Below are 19,959 nucleotides of genomic sequence, written 5' to 3'. Positions count from 1 at the left end.
TTGGCCCAGGGCATGATCCTGGAGACCCTGGATCGAGTCCCATGTCAGCCTCCCTGGCTGGAGCCTGTTTTTCCTCCTCTGCCTGTGTCTCTGCCTCTCTCTGTCTCAAATAAATAAATAAATAAATAAATAAATAAATAAATAAATAATTTTTAAAAATCATAAAAATGCAGGAACTATGATTGGTGAATAAAGCTAAAATACATTAAAAAGTGAAGTAATTACTCATTCAGTAGGTGTCTATGACAGGTTAAAATAATTATACTGGAGAGCACTGGATAATGGATCTTCATTTGTAAAAAGAACTTAGTGAAAAAATATATCAAAACTAAGTGAGTGTTTTAAGCTAAAAAGTATCTCAATTCATATGAGGGAGAAAGCCAACATATTTAGTAACAATCTAAAACAAGTAGCTAAAGTTCTGGAAATACTCCTCCCGTAACATCTCTCCACAGCTCACTGGGAGGCACAAAAATTACTCAAAGCAATAGACTTGCCAAGCCTTTTTCGAGAAATAATTATATTTATTAATGAGAAGTTTTAAAATGCTACTAGCACTAGAATTCACTTTTAAATGCAAAACATAAAGAAAGCCAATAATACCTTTAAAAAAAAAAAAACATAGTGTGTTTATTTAAACTGTTGCTTTTCATAATTCATTGAATCTTATCCCAGGTCAATATCTTCATTCTATTACCTTACTGAATACATTCATTAGTGTTACATAAAACTTCACATAAAATTACATACGCATTAAAAGCACAGCTAAGAACATAGTCATGATCTGCGTGAAAGGATTCACCTTTACGGCACCCTAGTCCCTGATGGGAGTACTTTTTCTGTTTCGTGGGCTTCACAACCTTAGATTCTCTTCTGTTTTAAAGAAAATAAAGCAGCTCCTCTGAGCTATATCCCATGAGGTGCCCAGCCACTGCATTATCGGTTTGTGTTCACCCAGTGGTACCTGTCCACCCGGTGGTTAGCAGCAGGCCTCTGACCTTGAGGATGTTTATGCAATGCATGAGAAGTGTTCCCTAGGAGGCCCATACGGCCATGTGCCATATTCTTTTTGTGGGAGACATGGAACCAAGATTGAAAGGGCTGTTTTAAGTTTTCAACCTGATACATACTCTTGGGATTACTGACTTTAGGAATGATCTGAGGTTCTTTGTTACAACTTGCTTCAACAGAGGAAATGCCTGAGGTGTGGTCTAAAGTGGCTCTATTAACAACAAAGCTGATCTGCTGGGTAAGCTCCCATTCCTCCCACCTGCCTTTAAAAGAAGCAATTGTAAATGGATGATTTTTCTCACCATACCTACAGCACACTTCAAAGGGATCTACCCATATGGTCATCTCCTTTGGAAGTCCCAAGTGAGAAAAATCCATGTTACTTTCAGCAGAAACCCTTTCTAGAATGGGATCTTTATTGATTATTATTTATCCTGATACACCTGAAGGCTTGCCCTTTGGAAGGGCAGAGTACCAGTGACTTCTGTAGGCTTCAAACAAGATGGCCATCAGCTTTTCTGCAAAGTCTTATATTTGCTGTTTACTCAATTTCTCATGTTTTTTCACCAATCTTGTGACAAAGAAAACTGCAGTTGCAATTTCATCCCTCATGACTCAAGGGAAAGAAGGAGGTATCAATATAGGATATCTATAAAGGGATATAATAATATGCATTAAACATGTTCATGTGTTTTAGTAATAAAAACAATTTAAATAGAAACAACTTCAAAGAAATTCATACCATATTTAATACTGAGTTGCTCACAAATCTTTCCTGCTAGTAATTCCAAAAGGACTAACAACAAGGAGGCTGATACAGAAATATCAAGACATGCTGACAAGCTGAAAAAGTGTGCAGTCTATTTTCCTTCCCTCACAGCTTTTAATTCAAAGTGCAACATTCAACAGGTGCTTAACAAAAATATTCACTGATATGAGTAGAAAAATTTTTAAGAAACACTGAATGAAAACTTGGAATTATCTTTTATCTCCAATTACTTTTATAAATAATTATAAAAATAAAGAAAAGAAACCCATAAACACTAATAGTAATTCACCTTGTTAGGAAAGAAACAACAGACCCAGAATGGAGTCATTTGCACCCATAACAGCAAACCAAGACTTAACTGCAGCTTCCACCTTTCCCAGTAGTGCGACCTTGAACAGTCAAACTGAAATTTCCTAATCAGCACTAGTAATCTTCATAAGATCCCTGCCATTCCCTTCATTTCTTTCCCCTAAAAAGATGACCAGACATGAAATAATCCTTTCTCTTTTGCTAATAACTTCCTTTTGCTAATAACCTCCTTCTGCCTCTAAAACTATTCCAGTTTGCACAACTCTTCCAAGTACCTGTCTATTTACTCAAAGAGATGCTGACCAATTCATGAATTTTTGAATAAAGCCAATTACATCTACACATCTTCAAATTTCAAACTTGAATTTTTGTTCTTTAACAGTCTTTACTGAAAATCTTCTCCTCCAATACATAATCCTGTATCATGCACACAAAAAAGAGAACTGGGAGGTAACTCCACATAACTATAGCTTCAATGACAGGAACTCAGAAATTACAACAAAAATAGCACACAGGCCACACTTTAATGAAGGAAAGGTGGTCTATACCACCATCTAGTGGCCTAAGAATACTTCAGTTAAGGTACTTACCCAGAGATGTCACCAATTACAGGTAGGTACTGCCCTCCTTCGTACTCAGTTGGGACAGCACCGGATCCACCTCTCCTGCTTCCTTCTGCAGATCTGCATGAGCTGGATGTTTGGACAAAACCATGCAGAAACACCATCAGGTGGATTGTTGCCTTTGCTACCTCCTGTAATTTCCTCCACCCTTTAACTTGATACCTATTTGTTATGTAAGGTGTAAAAATGCATCAGACTACTCATCAAAACAAATGGACAGTATAAAAAATTGATCAGAAAAACCCCATACACTGTGATTAGGGTATAAATTTATAAAATAGTCTGACACTGTTTAGTAAAGATGAATATGGTACATATCTTATGACTTAGTAATTCCATTCCTAGGTATATAGTCAACACAGTTGTTTCTAACCTCTGATACACAGATCCCCAAGGTATCTATGAAAGAAATCGGAGGACCTGGTAAATTAGGTGGGAAAAAATAATATCTTTATTATGTTAAAAAAAAAAAAACAAAACAAAAACAGAAACACTGGCCCAAAGTGGCATCACTTGGCCCCAAATCAGTAAACCAGGGCTTAATAACCAATCTAATTGTGGTATCAACCTTTCCCAGAAATGTAATCTTAACTGCTCAGCCAGGAATCTTCTCATAGGTACCACTGAGTCAGTACATGGCCCTTTCCATCCCCCCAGCAAAAGGAAGATGAGGTAATCTGCATGATAAGAACTCCTGCTCTTGGGATGCCTAGGTGGCTCAATGGCTGAGCATCTGCCTTTGTCTCAGACCCTGATCCAAGGGTCCTGGGGTTGAGTCCTACATCGGGCTCCCCACAGGGAGTCTGCTGCTCCCTCTGCCTGTGTCTCTGTCTCTCTGTGTGTCTCTCATGAATAAATAAAGTCTTTAGAAAAAAAAAAAAAAGAACTCCTGCTCTTCCCCTTCACCACCACCAAGGGAAAGTGACCTTGCCTAGAACAATCCTCTTTTCTGTCCTTTTGCTCGTAACTTTCTTGCATCCTCCTTCCTACAAAAACCTTCCATTTTGTACAACTCCTCAGAGTATCTCTCCACTTGCTAGATTGCAATGTTGTCCAATTCATGAATCATTTTTAAAAATTTATTTATTAGAGAGAGACAACTCAAGAGCAGAAGGAGGGGCAGAGGGAAAGGGAGAAAGAGAATCCTCAAGCAGGCACCCCACTGAACACAAAGCCCAACTTGGGGCTTGATCCCAGGACCCTGAGATCATGACCTGAGCCACCCAGGTGCCCTATCATGAATCATTTAATAAAAGCAATTACATCTTCAAAATTTGCTCAGTTGTATTTTGCTTTTCAACAATTGTCACCAACTTCTAACTGAAAATAAGTATTATTTTTTATGAGTGCCCTCACCCCCTATAGTTCCACAGGCCTACAAGATTTCCAAAGGGTTCTAAAGGTTAAAAAAACTCCTGCTCTAGAGAAATTCTTCATGTGGAAACAGGAATTATCTATTTAAAAATTCAAAACATCTTTGTTCATAATATCAAATGGACAAATATATATATCCATACAGTGGAACAGCATATTGCAGAGAAATGTATCAATTACTCTGACAGCATCGAAATACATGATTTCTGAAAACCTCATTTCAAAAGCTAAGAATCAACTAACAGAATGACAAAATAGTCTGATTCCATTTATAGAAAGTTCTAAAATAGGCAAACCAATGCAATATATTGTTTAGAGATATAGACAAACGTAGTTGAACTTCAATGAAAATGAATGTGATGATGAACACAAAATTCTGGGACCATGGTTGCTTGAGGCAAGGAGGTCCGGGAAGGTGTTATAGGAAGGAGAATGTGACCCCAAAGGAACATGTATTGGGCTTCTAAATTACTGACAATATTTGATTTCTCAGGGTAATAGGCTTTCAATGTATTATTTTTTAAAGTGTACTGACACATCGACTTTTGTATATATAATACATGTTTCATATTACCTCTTAAGAAAGGCAGCCTTAGTCCCCCTAGTCTAAAATAACCACCCAATTGCTCTATATCACATTAGCCTATTTTAATATTCCAGGTTTATTTGGTTTTGGACTGCTTGCCAGAAATTTAGTATATACAACAGTAGTTTTCAATATACTTTATGTTCTATGCAGTTCAGGGATTATTTCAAAACAAAATGTCACATAAGAACATTTATTTCATGTTTTTTTAATGATGTTTAGCGGCTATTTTCTATCACACGTCTTAAAAAATATGTGGTGAAATGAACTGGTTTTCAATCTGGCTTTAAACCCTGGATGTGCCACTTAGCAGCAGTGAACCTAAAAAACTTAATTCTCTCAGAACTTCACCTTCCTCACTTGGAAGTAAAGTTGAACTCATAAAGTTTTGAGGATGACTGAAACCTGTGAGTGGGGCAGCCCAGGTGACTCAGTGGTTTAGTGCTGCCTTTGGCCCAGGACATGATCCTGGAGACCTGGGATTGAGTCCCACATCTGGCTTCCTGCATGAAGCCTGCTTCTCCCTCTGCCTGTGTCTCTGTCTCTGTCTCTGTCTCTGTGTGTGTGTGTGTGTGTGTGTCTCATGGATAAATAAATAAAATCTTAAAAAAAAAAAAAAAAGAAAGAAAGAAAGAAACCTGTGAGTGAACAAGAGATTGTCTTAGGCACCTAGTAGCACTTACCAATGTTTTCCCTAAGTTATAGCCATAAACTTTATAGTGATAGTGAATTACAGAGAGTGAGTCACAGATAGTAATCTGTTAAATATTTTCATCTTGGAAATTCTCTCTACCTTTCTGCTGGCTAGATGAAGTTGGTGATGGGGTTTCTATGGATGGCAAAACCACTGGGTAGAAGTCTGGATTCACTATGTATAGAAGAGCTGCCTGCCAACTAGGAAAACCTATTTTAGATTCTTAAGGAACAAGAAATAAAATCTTGTTGTGTCTGAGACATTATCCATTTGGTGTCTATTTGTTACAGAAGTTTAGCTTGTCCTAGTTAATATATTCTTGAAAATGTGAACCACATTCAGAAGTACCAGATACAACTAAAGGGGCCAGTACCAGTCCTAAACAAATTAAGTGAATGACTGCTTACCAAATAATGAGATATCCAGCCTCCTTCCCTCCTCAGTCACAGAAAACTTGCAGTAAGGCTTGTAACTCACAGATGGGAATCTGGAAGTTTCCTCACAGGGTAACTGACTAGGCTTAAGAGAAATTACTTATGGATGATAATAAATGGTTTTTTTTTCCCCTCAGTGAAATAAAAGAAAACCCTACAGTGAAACTCACTATGTGACAGGCCACACCCATACTCAAAGAGCTTTCAAAAAAATTTTTTTTGTTTCACTGCAAATACAAAAATAGTTTGGGAAAAACACTAGTACCATGGCAGAAAACAAATCAAATGATTAAAAACACAACAAAACTTGAAACAATTCAAGAAGAAACCCACAACAATAACTAAAAAATAAACAACTGTGATTAATTCCTCCAAGATATAAATTATGAACCCAGGAAACAAAAAGAGGATATTATTTCTGATTTTAAAAAAAAGGGGGAGGGGAAGAGAAATAAAGAAATACTGCTTTGTTTTGTCTTACTTGGTTAAAAAGGATGTCCATCACCCAGAAAACCTTAATCACTCCCTCTGGAATTACAATTTTAAAGGTTTTTTTTTTTTTTTTTTTTTAATGATAGTCACAGAGAGAGAGAGAGAGGCAGAGACATAGGCAGAGGGAGAAGCAGGCCCCATGCACTGGGAGCCATGTGGGATTCGATCCTGGGTCTCCAGGATCGCGCCCTGGGCCAAAGGCAGGCGCCAAACCGCTGCGCCACCCAGGGATCCCTGGAATTACAATTTTAAAAAAGACTCCCTCCTCTGAGCAGATAATTCGAGTCCTTGAAGAAGGCACAACCAACCAACCACTGGTGGCATCCCTGTAAAAATTTTCTATTCTTGATAAGCAGTAGTATTTCAACGTGTGCAATTTCAACGTGTGCAATAATGTAACTATTGGGGGCACTGGGGTGGCTCAGGTCATGATCTCAGGGTCCTGGGATCCAATCCCAAGGTGGGCTCCCTGTTCACTGGGGAGCCTACTTCTCCCTCTCCCTCTGCTGCTTCCCTTGCTGGTGCTGTTGATCAAATAAATAAATAAAATCTTTTAAAAAATAATAATAATGTGACTATTGTGTAATTGTGACTCTGCTTATGTATTGTGTGATTATGTAATGTACTTTGTAATAGAAATGTAAACATTAATATACTATAAATTAATGTGACAATTAACTATTTTTAATATACTGTGATAAATAACTATTTTTAATATACCTATTATCAATGTGGAAGGAAAGGTTATTATACAGTAGTCTGTAGGAGACCTAAACCCTCATTTTCCAAGCAACAGATACTATCTATAACTGAGGATATCAAGACACACTAGAAAAAGCCTGTAATGTAGAAAGAGAGAAAAAAAGCATTGGAAAAAACACCTGGAAAATGTTGAAAATAGTCATTCTGGGGACTGATAACCAGGCATAGGGAGGATAAGATCCGAGATCTGCTGGTATGCTTTTTAGGGCTTACAAAGCTATTTGACTTTTTAGTACTTAGTTCTGTACCCTGATTCCAATGAGCTCCTGAAGAAACACCATTTCAATCACATCAGGAGCCTTATGAGGTCATGGGGGGTGGCGATTAGGGACAGGGAGTCCCCACTGAGTTTACATAAGGAAAACCCCATTATTTAAGAGTTTGACGTTTTAAAGAATTACTGAAATGGGATGAGCTTTTTAAATCTCTTACCAACATGTTTTAAAGGTGAGTAGAACTTAAGATATTGGGAGAACAGTGGCTGAATTCTAATTTTGACATCCCAGAATATTATGGAATTCTTTAAATTTCAATATACACCCTAAAGTAACAGGCTGGGTGGGCCTCACTGTTTCAGACCGTACCTTCCTATAAACTGGCATTGTACTTAAGAATATGCCCTGTATTTAATGTCTGATATGAATGTAAATAAAAAACTATTAAGAAAATAGGGTTGTAGTTGATGTATAAATGAAGAAAACTAAGTGATCTGGCCTTTGAAATGATTACAGTCTTGTTTAAAAATAGCTTTGTTGGGGCACCTGGCTGGCTCAGCCGATGGAGCATTCGAGTCTTGATCTCAAAGTTGGAGTTCGAGCCCCGTGTTGGGTGTAGAGACTACTTAAAATATTAAAATAAAAATGGTCCTTCTAAAAAACAAACAAACAAACAAGGAATCCACTCCAGGGGGAAGAGCGAGGCCCCCGCTTTACATACCGCCCCGCCCCCCCCCAAGACGACCCGGGCGCGCACTGCGGGCCTCCCCCGCAGCAGCCCCCGCGCAGCAGCCCCGCGCCCTCGCCGTCCGCGCACGCGCTCGGAGGAGCGGCGGCAGGTGCGCGCGCACACGACGCCGCGACGCCACGACGCCACGAGGCCACGAGGCCACGACACCACGACGCCACGAGGCCGCGGGCGCAGCCGCCGGCGCGGGAGCCCCCGCCGCGTCCGGACCGTCCCCTCGGCCCCGCTGACGCGCGGGGACAGCGGCGGGGCCCCGGGCACGTGGCCCGCAGGACGCCAGCCTCCGGGGCGGGGCCGCCGCGCCTCCCGCCAGCGGAGCGGAGCGGAGGCGGAGCCCGCGGCCCGGAGGCCCGCCCCTGCCGCCTTCGGCCCGCAGCGCCGTCGCCGCTCTTCTGCAGGCGGGTCCGCCGCAACCCCGGGGCTCCAGGGAAGAGTCCCGGCCGGCTGCCCTTCCCGGCGCTCCAAGCCACGCCATGCTCGTCCTCCGAAGCCGCCTGGCTGCGGCTCTGGCTGCGCGGACGCTCGCGCCTCAGGTACCGGCGGCGGAGACGAGCCCTGGCCGGGCCCTGGGGGCGGGGAGGGGCGTCCGCGGGGAGCTCGCCGTCCCGCGCATGCGCCACTCGGCCTGGGCGCCCGGGCCTGCGGAGCCGCGCATGCGCGCACGGTTCTGGCTCCGAAGTCCGCTCCGGACCCCCGGCGCAGGGTGCGCTGGGGGGCACGGGTGGAACGGGGTCGCCGGTGGAGGGAGGGCCGCCGGCCGCTGCCGCCTCCCGGCCAAGTCGCGAGCAGCCGCGGGCAGGACTTTTCTGGCCTGGGTGCCAGGCGGCCCTGAGGACACTTGCTGAGCTCTGGCGGCTGCGTGTGTGCCTCGCAGCCCCGCTGAGTTCCCCACGTTGTGGCCGGTGCCCGGTACTTGTTGGTCGAGCCTTTAGTATTGATTTGTCCTTGGACAGGCCGCCGCTCCCTCCAGACCGGAGATGGAGGAGACACAGGTCAGCCAGGCGCTGGCCGCAGAACCGGCCTCCCCCGTGTAAACGAAACGTGCACAACCTGCAAGTGTTTTGCAGAGAACCCTGGAGAGGCGGCCGGGCCGGGCGGAGTGCGGGTGCGGGCGCGGGCGCGGGTGCGGAGCGTCCTGCCTCCTCTGCCCCCTGCCCACCGCCTCGCGCGGGCGTGGCCAAGCCAGGGGGCCCGGAACCTCCTGGCAAACCTGATTGCAACAGCTGCACTTAACCTTTGGTGAGAAACGTGCATAAAGGAATTTTTGTGATTCAACCTTAACTGCTGGAACTTGACCTATTCTGTGAATCTACAGATTTTTTTTTTTTTTTTTTTTTTTTTTAATATTTAGGCTTGCACTTCTTTCTGACCACCAGGGGTTAGCCTACTCTGGAGACTAAGTTTCTGGTGAAGACTAGAGAACCGATGATGGCCCATTCACCCAGGAGGAGCAAAACAGTCTTTAATCTTTACTGATTCTCACTCTACTGGAGCAGGGCCAAGAGTTATTCCTTACAAATTTACTCTGCACTGACTTTATTAAATGTCAGCCAGATGTTCCGTTATAAGTGAATTGAAAGTGCTGTGGAAAATGAGCCCTTATTTGGATATCAGGGAGCCTAGAACACTCATGAAACCTTCTCCAGAATAATTGTAGTTTCTGCCCTTAACAAAAATCACCTCCCCCTAAACACACACACTTATCTCACTGCTGTTAACTTTTCCATGAACTTTTCCTCATACTGTTTTTTCTTTGAAAGATAATAAAACTACATGCCTGTGACCACAAATTTGTTTCCAAATACCAACACCCTGAAAAACGACTTAAAAGCAATTGTTATAAATACTAGAATGTTCCGTTTTCAGATCTATTTTGTTTATAATACTTTTTAAACTGTAATACTAGGCAGTTGTTTATTTGCATAACATTCTCTTGTTAAAATTTGGTTAAAGTGACGCAAAAAGCAGGTCCAGCAAAAATAGAAATATCTGCAGTAGTTTTTGGAGGGAATACTTGCTTTCCAAATAAGCTTAGACACTTGGGCAATAGGAATATAACTCAGTGGACATGAATGGAATGAACTCAAATATATAATTGTGACATTATACACAAATGAAATACATAGACAAATTGTGTGTTTTGACCTAAATTATGTATATGGAAGCCTACTGGTTTCATTTCATGTACCACATAGTCATATAAGCCCAAAATTTGTTCATAGCTTTGTACCAAAACTTTTAATAAATAATTCTGATTAATAAATCTCATGAAACTTAAATAAGCTTCATGAAACGGGCACATGGTGACCAAACCTACAGTAAGAAGAATTTGTAAGTGAAAATGCCATAGGACTGTGTATACACATGCACACATACATATACATACACAGAGGATAATCTCTGGCAAGACATTTCCTACCTAAAGGTAAATTCATTCAGACTTGGGGGACTAAATTAGAAGAAAAATTTATATAGGTAGCATACAACAAAAACAAATGGTTCTTAAGGGGTATTTTCATCAATCTGGTATAATTGGATGGATTAAATGCCCTACTTCACAGATACTTGATACTTTAATCACAGATACAGATACTTTAAGAGTTTGACTGCATCTGTAATTAAGCCTAATAATGATTTAGACAATTGTAACTTGATTTTTCCTTTGTAGCATTCATGCAGTCCACTACTATGTTATATTGCAGTTGGATGAGATTATAGCTTTCTTTAGCGTAAGTTACACTCCATTCCTATTTTTTAGCAGTGATCTACTTCATTGGATTTGGGAAATAACTTTGACCTGAACAGACATTTTTATTTTTAGGAAAAACCTAAAAAGAAGTTTTTTGCTAGTAAACACATTTCCATTCTGCTGGCCAAAACCCCTGCATATTTTATAGAGTTCCCTTAAATGCATAACTGTAACACAGATAGTACTGACTAAAAATAGAATATTGGCTAAATAAGGGAAGACTCTGCAAGTTTACTAGAATCCTAATTATAGTTCTTGAGTAAAGAACTCTTATTAACACCCCAGTCTCTTCTTATGATTAAATTTCATGAAAAAGTGGCTAACAATGGATCCCTGCTAAGAAACAGTAACCATATATTCAGCATACTTAAAATTAGTCATCTTTGTTGACATTTTCTCTAAATGTCAATCTCTCTAAGGAGAGATCACAAAAAAAGTACAGACATGGATTATGATTCTAATGTGTCCCTTGTTTCTAGATTCAGATTTGGTTGTAACAGTATTATAAACCCTACCTTCCCAAAATATTTAAATTTGCCTTATCTCTCTTCAGGTGTGCTCATCTTTTGCTACGGGGCCCAGACAATATGATGGAACATTCTATGAATTTCGTACTTATTGCCTTAAGCCCTCAAAGATGAATGAGTTTCTGGAAAACGTTAAGAAGAACATACATCTTCGGACAGCTCAATCTGAACTGGTTGGATTCTGGAGTGTAGAATTTGGAGGCCAAATGAATAAAGTATTTCATATTTGGAAGTATGGTATGATTTTTCCAGCTTAAGGGTGATTTTCATTGTGTTAAATGTTACTTGATGCTTAGCTCCTGGATCTAGATTTGTATAAATACCCACAGGTTAAATTAAACTTTTAAAAAGGGGAATAACAACAAAAACTGAATTCACTGATTCCTCCTCCCAGTGGTACACCTTTAACAACCCTTTGCCTAAATCTTTATGTTACCATAAATGGGAAAGTGTAGCATCTCATCTCTCAAATCATAAAATTGTGAGCTAGCCTTTAATTCTCAGAAAAATTATACAATGGCTTGTCATAAAGCTGATTTATGAAAAACTTAAAGCAGAGATTGCAAGAGCCCAAGTAGGTTAAGATCATAAAGGAAGGGAGAGTTATTGTTTCTTATTGTTGAAGCTATGGCTGTATATCAGGATTTTAGTAGAAAGAATTCAAATATGTAGGCGCTTTAGAATAACGGAGGTTGGTGGGGATGATAGTTAACTTCTAGGCCTCACCCAGTTCTGAGTTTTAATAATTTGTAATGTTGAGAAAACCATTTTTGTGTCATTTGTGCATTCCAGGGTTTCAGGGAATTCACTGACATTGTGCTATTCTGGGGAAGTAAAGGCAGTCAGAATGTTCCCCGTATGGAAGTTGATTTACCCCTGGTTTAATAGTCAAAGAAGAATAGGCTACAGGAATCCCCAGGGTGTTTGTTACTCCAATGTCTAATCTTTGTGAAGTCCACATCAGGACTTGATGAAATCCAAAGAATTTTGATGCCTTTGTTTAGTGTTTGATCATCATTGTCCAAAGTAATAGTCCTAAAGTACTTTAATATGAAAAGTTTTCATTCTGTATTTAACATGGCCCTAGTTTAGGGGTTTTCCCTATTGTGATAGAATAAAACCCTGTTAAAACACAATTTATGCTTTAATGTGCTACCAGTGGACTCATTCCCATTAAAAAAAAAAAAAATTGCTGGTAAAGTCCTGATATAACTCACTTAAGCTCTAAGATCCCTAACATAAACCACAGAAAACTCCTTTACCTTTAGTCTTAATGAGACCCTAAGACTAAATACAGTACTAGGCCTAAATGTTTAGTAAATGTTTGAGTAACAAATATAAGAGAAATAAATACTGGCAAAAAGAATGGTGATAGTAAGAAAGAGAATCACTATTTCTTTGGAAGCTGTTCAAAGAAGAGGCTTAAAAAGCACATCTTCCTTTCATTTATGTTAAGTTTAATTCAGTGTGTGCCATGACCTGATCATTCACCACCACCACCACCAAAGAAAAATAGTCTTTCTCTAAATGGGCACTATAATTTAAATTCCCCAAATAATAAGAGTAATTAATACATATTAAGTGCTATTCAGGTGCCAAACACTGTTCAAAGCTCCTATCATATACTAATTCATTTAATCTTCACAACAACCCTGGAGGGAGATACTCTATCACTATCCCCATTTCACAGAGTAAGCAACAGGCACAGAAAAATTAAATAACACACTAAGTCACACAACTACCTACCAAGTGGTAGAGCCTATAAACCCCACTACATGACGTTATCATTAGTTGTTTAAATTTCTACTCCCCTTTAGACCATGGGAAACAAATGTCACATCTATATTGATATCTTCAGTGATGTAACACCATCTTTATGTAGCCTCACTGGACATTTGCTGAATCAAATGAAATCCAAAAAAGGTATAGATGATTTTAATTAAGTTTTTATTTTTCTTACTCCTTTTCTTCCCATAGATAATTTTGCTCATCGGACTGAAGTTCGGAAAGCGGTGGCCAAAAATAAGGAATGGCAACAACAATGTGTCATTCCAAATCTGGCTCTCATAGATGAACAAGAGACTGAGATTACTTACTTGGTGCCATGGTGCAAGTTAGAAAAGCCTACAAAAGAAGGTAGTCCTTCCTTCTTTGAATTTTGTTGGAGAAAATACTAAAGATTTCAAGCTATAAAAACTTAACTTCCAAGGATGCCTAAGTGGCTTAGTCAGCTGAGCGTCCAAATCTGGATCTCACTTCAGGTCTTGATCCCAGGTTGTGAGATTGGGCTGCATGTTGGGCTCCACCCTGGGGATAGCACCTACTTAAAAAACTAAACTTCCCTAGGGAAAAATAGTCCTGTGTCTTATGTAGGAATATATTATCAATGGATTTTAGATTTTTGCTTATTAAAACAATGAGCATTGAATGATGACATTTTATTTCCAATTTGAGAAAGCTCTGAAAATTGAGGCATATATATAAAAAGTTGATATAGGGAATAAAGATTGAAAAGTTGGGGGTTGGAACAGAGAAACAAGTATAGCTGTGTGAAAGATAATGTATGAAATTTTGTCATAGTTTGGTATTTTTCAGACACAAATTACAGTTAATTTTAACACATTATGGATATTTTTGCCTGTAAAACTGTTTTAGGGGAATGCATTAAACTGTTAAGCTGTATTACTATAGTTTAACATTTTTGTTTTCCTTTTATTTCTTATTTTGAAAATGATTACTAAAGAGTTGTCTTCTTGCTGATTTTATTTTCTTGCTCATTTAAGGAAACATTTACCTTAACATAGTTTTAAACAAAAGTCAGATTTTTTTAGAAGTATTAACTAATTTAAATGTTCCTTTATTTCCCCCATTTTCCTAAGTTTGTAATGTATCTTAGAGTACAAGGGATTTTAAAGTCTTGTCTGGGTCCTTATCCACCTAGACCTCTCCACAGTCCTGGGATAGATCCCTGCAATCCCTGCATCAGGCTCTGCTCAATGGGGAGTGTACTTCTCCCTCTCCCTCTGCTACTTCCCCTCCACCCCCACAGGGTGGTGATGTCTCAAATAAAATCTTAAGATGATAGATTAGATAGATAGATGATAGATAGATAGATAGATAGTTAGATAGATAGATAGATAGATAGATAGATAGATAGATATGCAGATTCAGGCAGCTCAAAAACCCTAGTCCTACTATAAATCCTCTATTTGTTGACAGATTTATAGATGAAAGATATTTCAGATAATAGCTTAATATATCTTCCCTTTTTTTATAAGCTTAACAGCTGATCCTTAAACTTGGACAAGGACTTCCTAAATGTGAAAGTGAGGAAGACTAATACTATAATCCATAAGTATGTCCACATAAACATATACATGTATATGATCCTTCAGATTTGTGTATGTGGATTAGCCTTCTAGTGGAACCAGACTAACCTGATTAGAAATTTCTTGAATATCTTTTGTAAAATAATTATTTTTCTTCCCACTCTAGGAGTCTATGAACTGGTTATTTTTCAATTGAAGCCAGGTGGGCCAGCTCTGTGGGGTGATGCATTTAAAAGGGCAATTAATGCCCACATGGATCTAGGCTACTCAAAACTGGTTGGAGTGTTCCACACAGAATATGGAGCACTCAACAGAGGTATAGTTGTCCATTTCTTCTATGAAATTGCAAAGTATATTGCTGATCTCTTAAGTTTCTTGGGTCAGTTTTTCTCTTTTTTTCATTATGGCATATATTTAAAATTTTATTGCCAGATTTTTAGGGTTTCTTTTTCTTTTGTAAGGGTTGAAAAAACTTGTTTTAAATATTATTTGTTTGGAATGTTAACACCTCATGAAGTCTTTTTCAAATGTTGAAATGTCATGTTTTCCATGATACATCAAAGTGATAAAAAACTGCAAAGAGCTTCAAGAAAATATCTGTTCTTTCATCTTTTTTTTCTTCTAAATATATCTTTATCAACCTTTTAAAATAAGTTCTTGGAGTAGAGAGATTGTCTTGAATAAAAAAGTAGTACATGTTTTTACACATACTAAATAGATGGACATGCCCTAAGAGAGGGAAACATTTCTCTCTACTTAGAGGCAGTACTGTTAACATTTTGGTCTTCATATGTCATTCACATATACTTGTGTATGCACATACATACTCATATATGTATGAGTGACATAGGAATAAGAAGACTAAAATGTTATTTGATATATATACATGCTAGAAATAATGCATATACATGATTAATAATGACCTCCTAACACTTCAGTGTGGGCATACACAGCATACAGGTAAATATATGTACCTGAATTTATTTATTTATTTACCTTTAAAGTTTATTTATTTAAGTAATCTCTACACCCAATGTGGGGCCTAAATTCATGATCCTGAAATCAAGAGTTGCATGCTCCACCAGCTGGGCTAGGCAGGTGCCCCTTGATTTTATTTTTAAAACATCTATTTAACGCATTTAACTTTTAAAGTTGAAAGTTAGTGCAGTCAGAATTTTAGGGAGTTTTTTATGGCAAACTCTTAAAAATGTATGTAAAGTTCATCTAGAAAGATAAATGACTAAGAATAGCTAATAAAATACTTGAAAGACTCATTATATCCATTTGCCTCCTTAACTTCCTTATTTAATGTCCAAAGGACATCTCAGACTTAATACATTGAAAGCTGAGTTTCTGATCTTTACCCAGAAACTTAACTTCTAGCACTATATCCTAAGAAAATGATCAGAATATATAGAAAATGGTATTTTAAAAGTTGGAAAATATATGAAGAGATTATGTAAATTATTAGATATCTATCTCCCACTATATACTAAACTAGAATTCAAATGGATTATAGATTTCAGTGTAGAAAAAAAGAAATCATAGAATTACTAAAACATAAATGTATTTAATACTATGGATGAGAACTATATTTCTAAGCCAAAAAACAAATGAAGAAATAATCAAGGGGAAAAAAATCATTTGATGATTTTACTTTAAAAGGCTCAATCTATTTGTATGCCCTAAAACACCATAAATGAAATTCAAAAGCAAAAAGAAAAATGAAGGCTTTTGCAAAAGTTGATATACAAGGGCAGCCCCAGTGGCTCAGCAGTTTGGCGCTGCCTTCGGCCCAGGGTGTGATCCTGGAGACCCAGGATCAAGTCCTGCATCGGGCTCCCTGCATGGAGCCTGCTTCTCCCTCTGCCTGTGTCTCTGGCGCTCGCTCTGTCTCTCTCTCTCTCTCTCTCTCTCTCATGAATAAATAAAATCTTTTAAAAATATATGTATCTTCTTTAATATACATATTTAGTAATCATTTATATATCAACTGTTTTAAAAAAGATTTTATTTATTCATGAGAGATGAGAGAGAGAGAGAGAGAGAGAGGCAGAGACACAGGCAGAGGGAGAGGGAGAAGCACGCTCCATGCAGGAAGCCTGATGTGGGACTCGATCCAGGACTCCAGGATCACGCCCTGGGCCAAAGGCAGGCGCCAAACTGCTGAGCCACCCGGGGATCCCCAAGAAGATACATGTTAAGACAATAATGAGATACCATTTTTACTTAATAAAGACATACCTATATAGATATCGTATTTGATAGGTTGGAAAAAATAAGTACTCATATACTGTTGTATAGGGTTCATACTGTCTTAATCTTTTCCCTCCATAAAATTTGACAATATAACCTTTAATTTTTTAATTATTTTTGCCAATATTCTAGGAAATACGCATAGGTATGTCATGTGTTAGATTACATAGGAAAGAAGTTTGAAAGGATGTAAATGATATTATTTATATTAGTGTTTATTACGTGTATTTTTTATAATGGATGTCTATAACTTTTATAAGAAAACTACTGAAACCATGTATGCACATTTTTTAATCTTAAATTAATTTCCAGCATAGAAGGAGAATAGTAATATGCTGAGTAATCAGGACCTAATTTCTGGAGGTCAGTGTATATAATATGTACACTTATATATAGAAGTAGAATCAAATACTTTTTCTCTCAGTATAAATTTTAGGAGTTCATATTGAGGAAATAACCATATCCAAACTGCCTGGGCTTGAATCCCAACTCCACAGCTATCTTTGTGATTTCACATGAGTTAGTTCACCTTATGGTGCCTTACTCATTGATAAAATAGTGATATAATACCCCAAGATTATTATAAAAATTAAAAGACTTAATATAAGCAAAACTCTTAGAACCAGGCCTGGCATATAGTAAATGCCCAAAAAAGGTTAGTAGTTGTTGTCTTGGACACTGTTATTATTTTAGCTACACATGTAGCTGTGATTCTAAGGAGGTTTATGTCAGCATTGTTTACAGTAAGGGAACATTGGAAACAATGTGGTATGATCCTATGTATATATGTATATAATATTCTTATAATACACAAATATACATGCATGCCATATAGGTCCTGTACCTTATATAGAATATGTAGTATGTGTATATAAATATATAAACATATAAAAATACACATGTATGTACATAAATATGGAAAGAGATACACCAAAATAGTAGAAAAGTGGTTATTTTAGGGTAGTAAGATTAGAAATGATTTCTGCCTTATTTTTGTTCATCTGCATTTTCCAAAATTTATACAGCTAACGTATATTACATTTAATTATAAAAAAATTATTTCAGTACTTTGTAGAAATACTGAAATACTTTGAATATAAGTAATCAACAATAAAGGATAAGAATAAAAAGTTGTCGCAGGAGGAATTCACATAGTCATTGAAAATTAAGGTTACCGCCATGGAAAATACGCATTGTTGATTTTTAAAAATACTAAGCATAATAGTAAAACCCTCATCTGATTTTAGTCATTTTTTAAAGGAAATGCACTAAATATAAATAGAGATTTTCTCTGGGTGGTTAGAACTATGCTACTTTTAACTTTCTTCTCCTTTGTACCACCCACATTTTCAGTAGTGAAAATTTTTTAAATAATTTTGCTTTTTTTTTTATTTATTTTTTTTTTTAATTTTGCTTTTTTAAAAATAAAGTAAAACATAATAGGAAGTCATAAAACTTGGATCTAGCCTCGATCTTGTCTTTAGCGGTGTTATTTACTTTTTCTTTCCAGCCTTCTGTTTTTTCATCTATAAACCAGTTTAATTTATAAATTTCTTTCTCAAATCTCTTGACCTCCTCTGAAATCTTGTTATTAACATACTTAATTTTACCTTTTTGACACTCACTATTTTGATTTAAAGAATAAGACATAATGTTTCTGATTAATTTTTCTGTGTTTCTTACTTGTAGTAATGCCATAGTCTTTAGAATCTATTTTTGGTTTATTTCTGCAGTTCATGTTCTTTGGTGGAATGAGAGTGCAGATAGTCGTGCAGCTGGGAGACATCAGTCTCATGAGGATCCCAGGGTTGTGGCAGCCGGTAAGCTATTTCCCTGGGCATGAAGTATTTGTACAACAAATTTGATGCTGTCAATAACTTTATATGCCTTCTTATGAAATGTGTTTTTTCCAGTTCGAGAGAGTGTCAATTACCTCGTGTCTCAGCAGAATATGCTTCTGATTCCTACATCATTTTCACCTTTGAAATAGTTTTCCACTGAAATATGAAGCATTACATTAACTGCTTTAAGATGTGCCTGGTACTGGTGCTTAAATTCTCCTAAGAGATTCTCACTTGTATTTGAAGAAGGTGGTAAGTTAATTTGCTGTGTCTCTGCACTTCTAAAGCCACCTCTATTCTTCCTTCCTCTGCTCCTTTCCACCTCAGGAGATGGTTCTATTCATTTTCCCCTTGGCATTGCAGTGTCTGTTACACATCAGCAATAGTTGCTACTGCTTGATGATCTTAATTTTTCATTTTTTCAGAATACCTCTTGTACCGTTTGACAACCCTCTGCTTTTATAGCATTTTTTTATAGTCAAATGATCATTTTAGATTTTGTACCTGATGTTTTAAAAACCATTTGTATATAATGTCTATCCTGAGATGTAATTTTTTTTTTTTTTTTTTTTTTTTGCCCAGTAAAGTTAAAGTTAATTTTGTGATCAAATGGGATTCCTAAGAATCTAAGATCAAATATATTTCTTTGGCAAAGTACAGTGTCACCTGTGTCTGTATTAATTATGGTTTTCACATTACTTATGAGTCATGCTAACTTGGAAAATAATGTAATTAGGTCTCAGTGTTAAAAACTTCAGAAGATTTGTTTTATGTGCTGAAATGTGTTCATATATAGTTAATTTTTGTTCATTTTGGATCACTAACAAAAATACTTGAAACAGCTATTTGTTTTAAAGAGATCTTTATGGTTACCAGAATGGTTGCCTGAATAAAAGCCTACATACCTGTTCTGCAGGGGGGTTTTATTTGTACTTTATATTTGAACTATCTTCTCTAGAACTTTTACTGTGTTGCTGTTGGGGAGTAATACAGTAGCAATTTAACAGCTTTATTGTAAATGTAAGTTAGATCAAGAAGATAATGTAATAATAATCCCAGAAAGAAAGTTTTCAGTACCACCACACACAGGCTAGGGTTTCTCTTTGCCTTTAATTTCCATTTTAGTTGAGTCAGTCTGTCTTCTAAAGCTAGGTTTGGTACTTCCAAGCTCTCTTGATAGTCTATATTTAGAGCTATATTATTTTTAAAACATATTGTGAGTATAAAATAATAAATCATG

The 19,959-nt window shown here is 37.7% G+C and overlaps 1 protein-coding gene and 1 pseudogene across 1 annotated transcript; one reads left to right on the top strand and one right to left on the bottom strand.

Annotated features, from left to right (window-relative positions):
• Nucleotides 1–193: 193 nt before the first annotated feature.
• LOC121495468 lies at nt 194–6,320 on the bottom strand (annotated as a pseudogene).
• A 1,911-nt stretch (nt 6,321–8,231) lies between these two features.
• Nucleotides 8,232–19,628, top strand: LOC121495466 (protein NipSnap homolog 3A-like). Its single transcript, XM_041762958.1, has 6 exons — nt 8,232–8,550; nt 11,320–11,530; nt 13,271–13,429; nt 14,789–14,938; nt 18,612–18,698; nt 18,792–19,628. The coding sequence occupies exons 1-6, from the start codon at nt 8,491–8,493 to the stop codon at nt 18,866–18,868; spliced, it is 744 nt and encodes a 247-aa protein (XP_041618892.1). The 5' UTR covers nt 8,232–8,490; the 3' UTR covers nt 18,869–19,628.
• The last annotated feature ends 331 nt before the right edge of the window (nt 19,629–19,959 follow it).

This window comes from Vulpes lagopus, chromosome 7, assembly GCF_018345385.1.
Source record: "Vulpes lagopus strain Blue_001 chromosome 7, ASM1834538v1, whole genome shotgun sequence".
NCBI lineage: Eukaryota > Metazoa > Chordata > Mammalia > Carnivora > Canidae > Vulpes > Vulpes lagopus.
This window is presented reverse-complemented; position numbering and strand designations above follow the sequence as displayed.

Bases quoted from the DNA above. Each gene is read 5' to 3' on its own strand.
- LOC121495466 (XM_041762958.1), top strand. From the start codon at position 8,491: ATGCTCGTCCTCCGAAGCCGCCTGGCTGCGGCTCTGGCTGCGCGGACG. The intron at 13,430-14,788 runs GTAGTCCTTCCT...TTCCCACTCTAG, and splicing joins AGAAAAGCCTACAAAAGAAG to GAGTCTATGAACTGGTTATT. The intron at 18,699-18,791 runs GTAAGCTATTTC...TGTTTTTTCCAG, and splicing joins TCCCAGGGTTGTGGCAGCCG to TTCGAGAGAGTGTCAATTAC.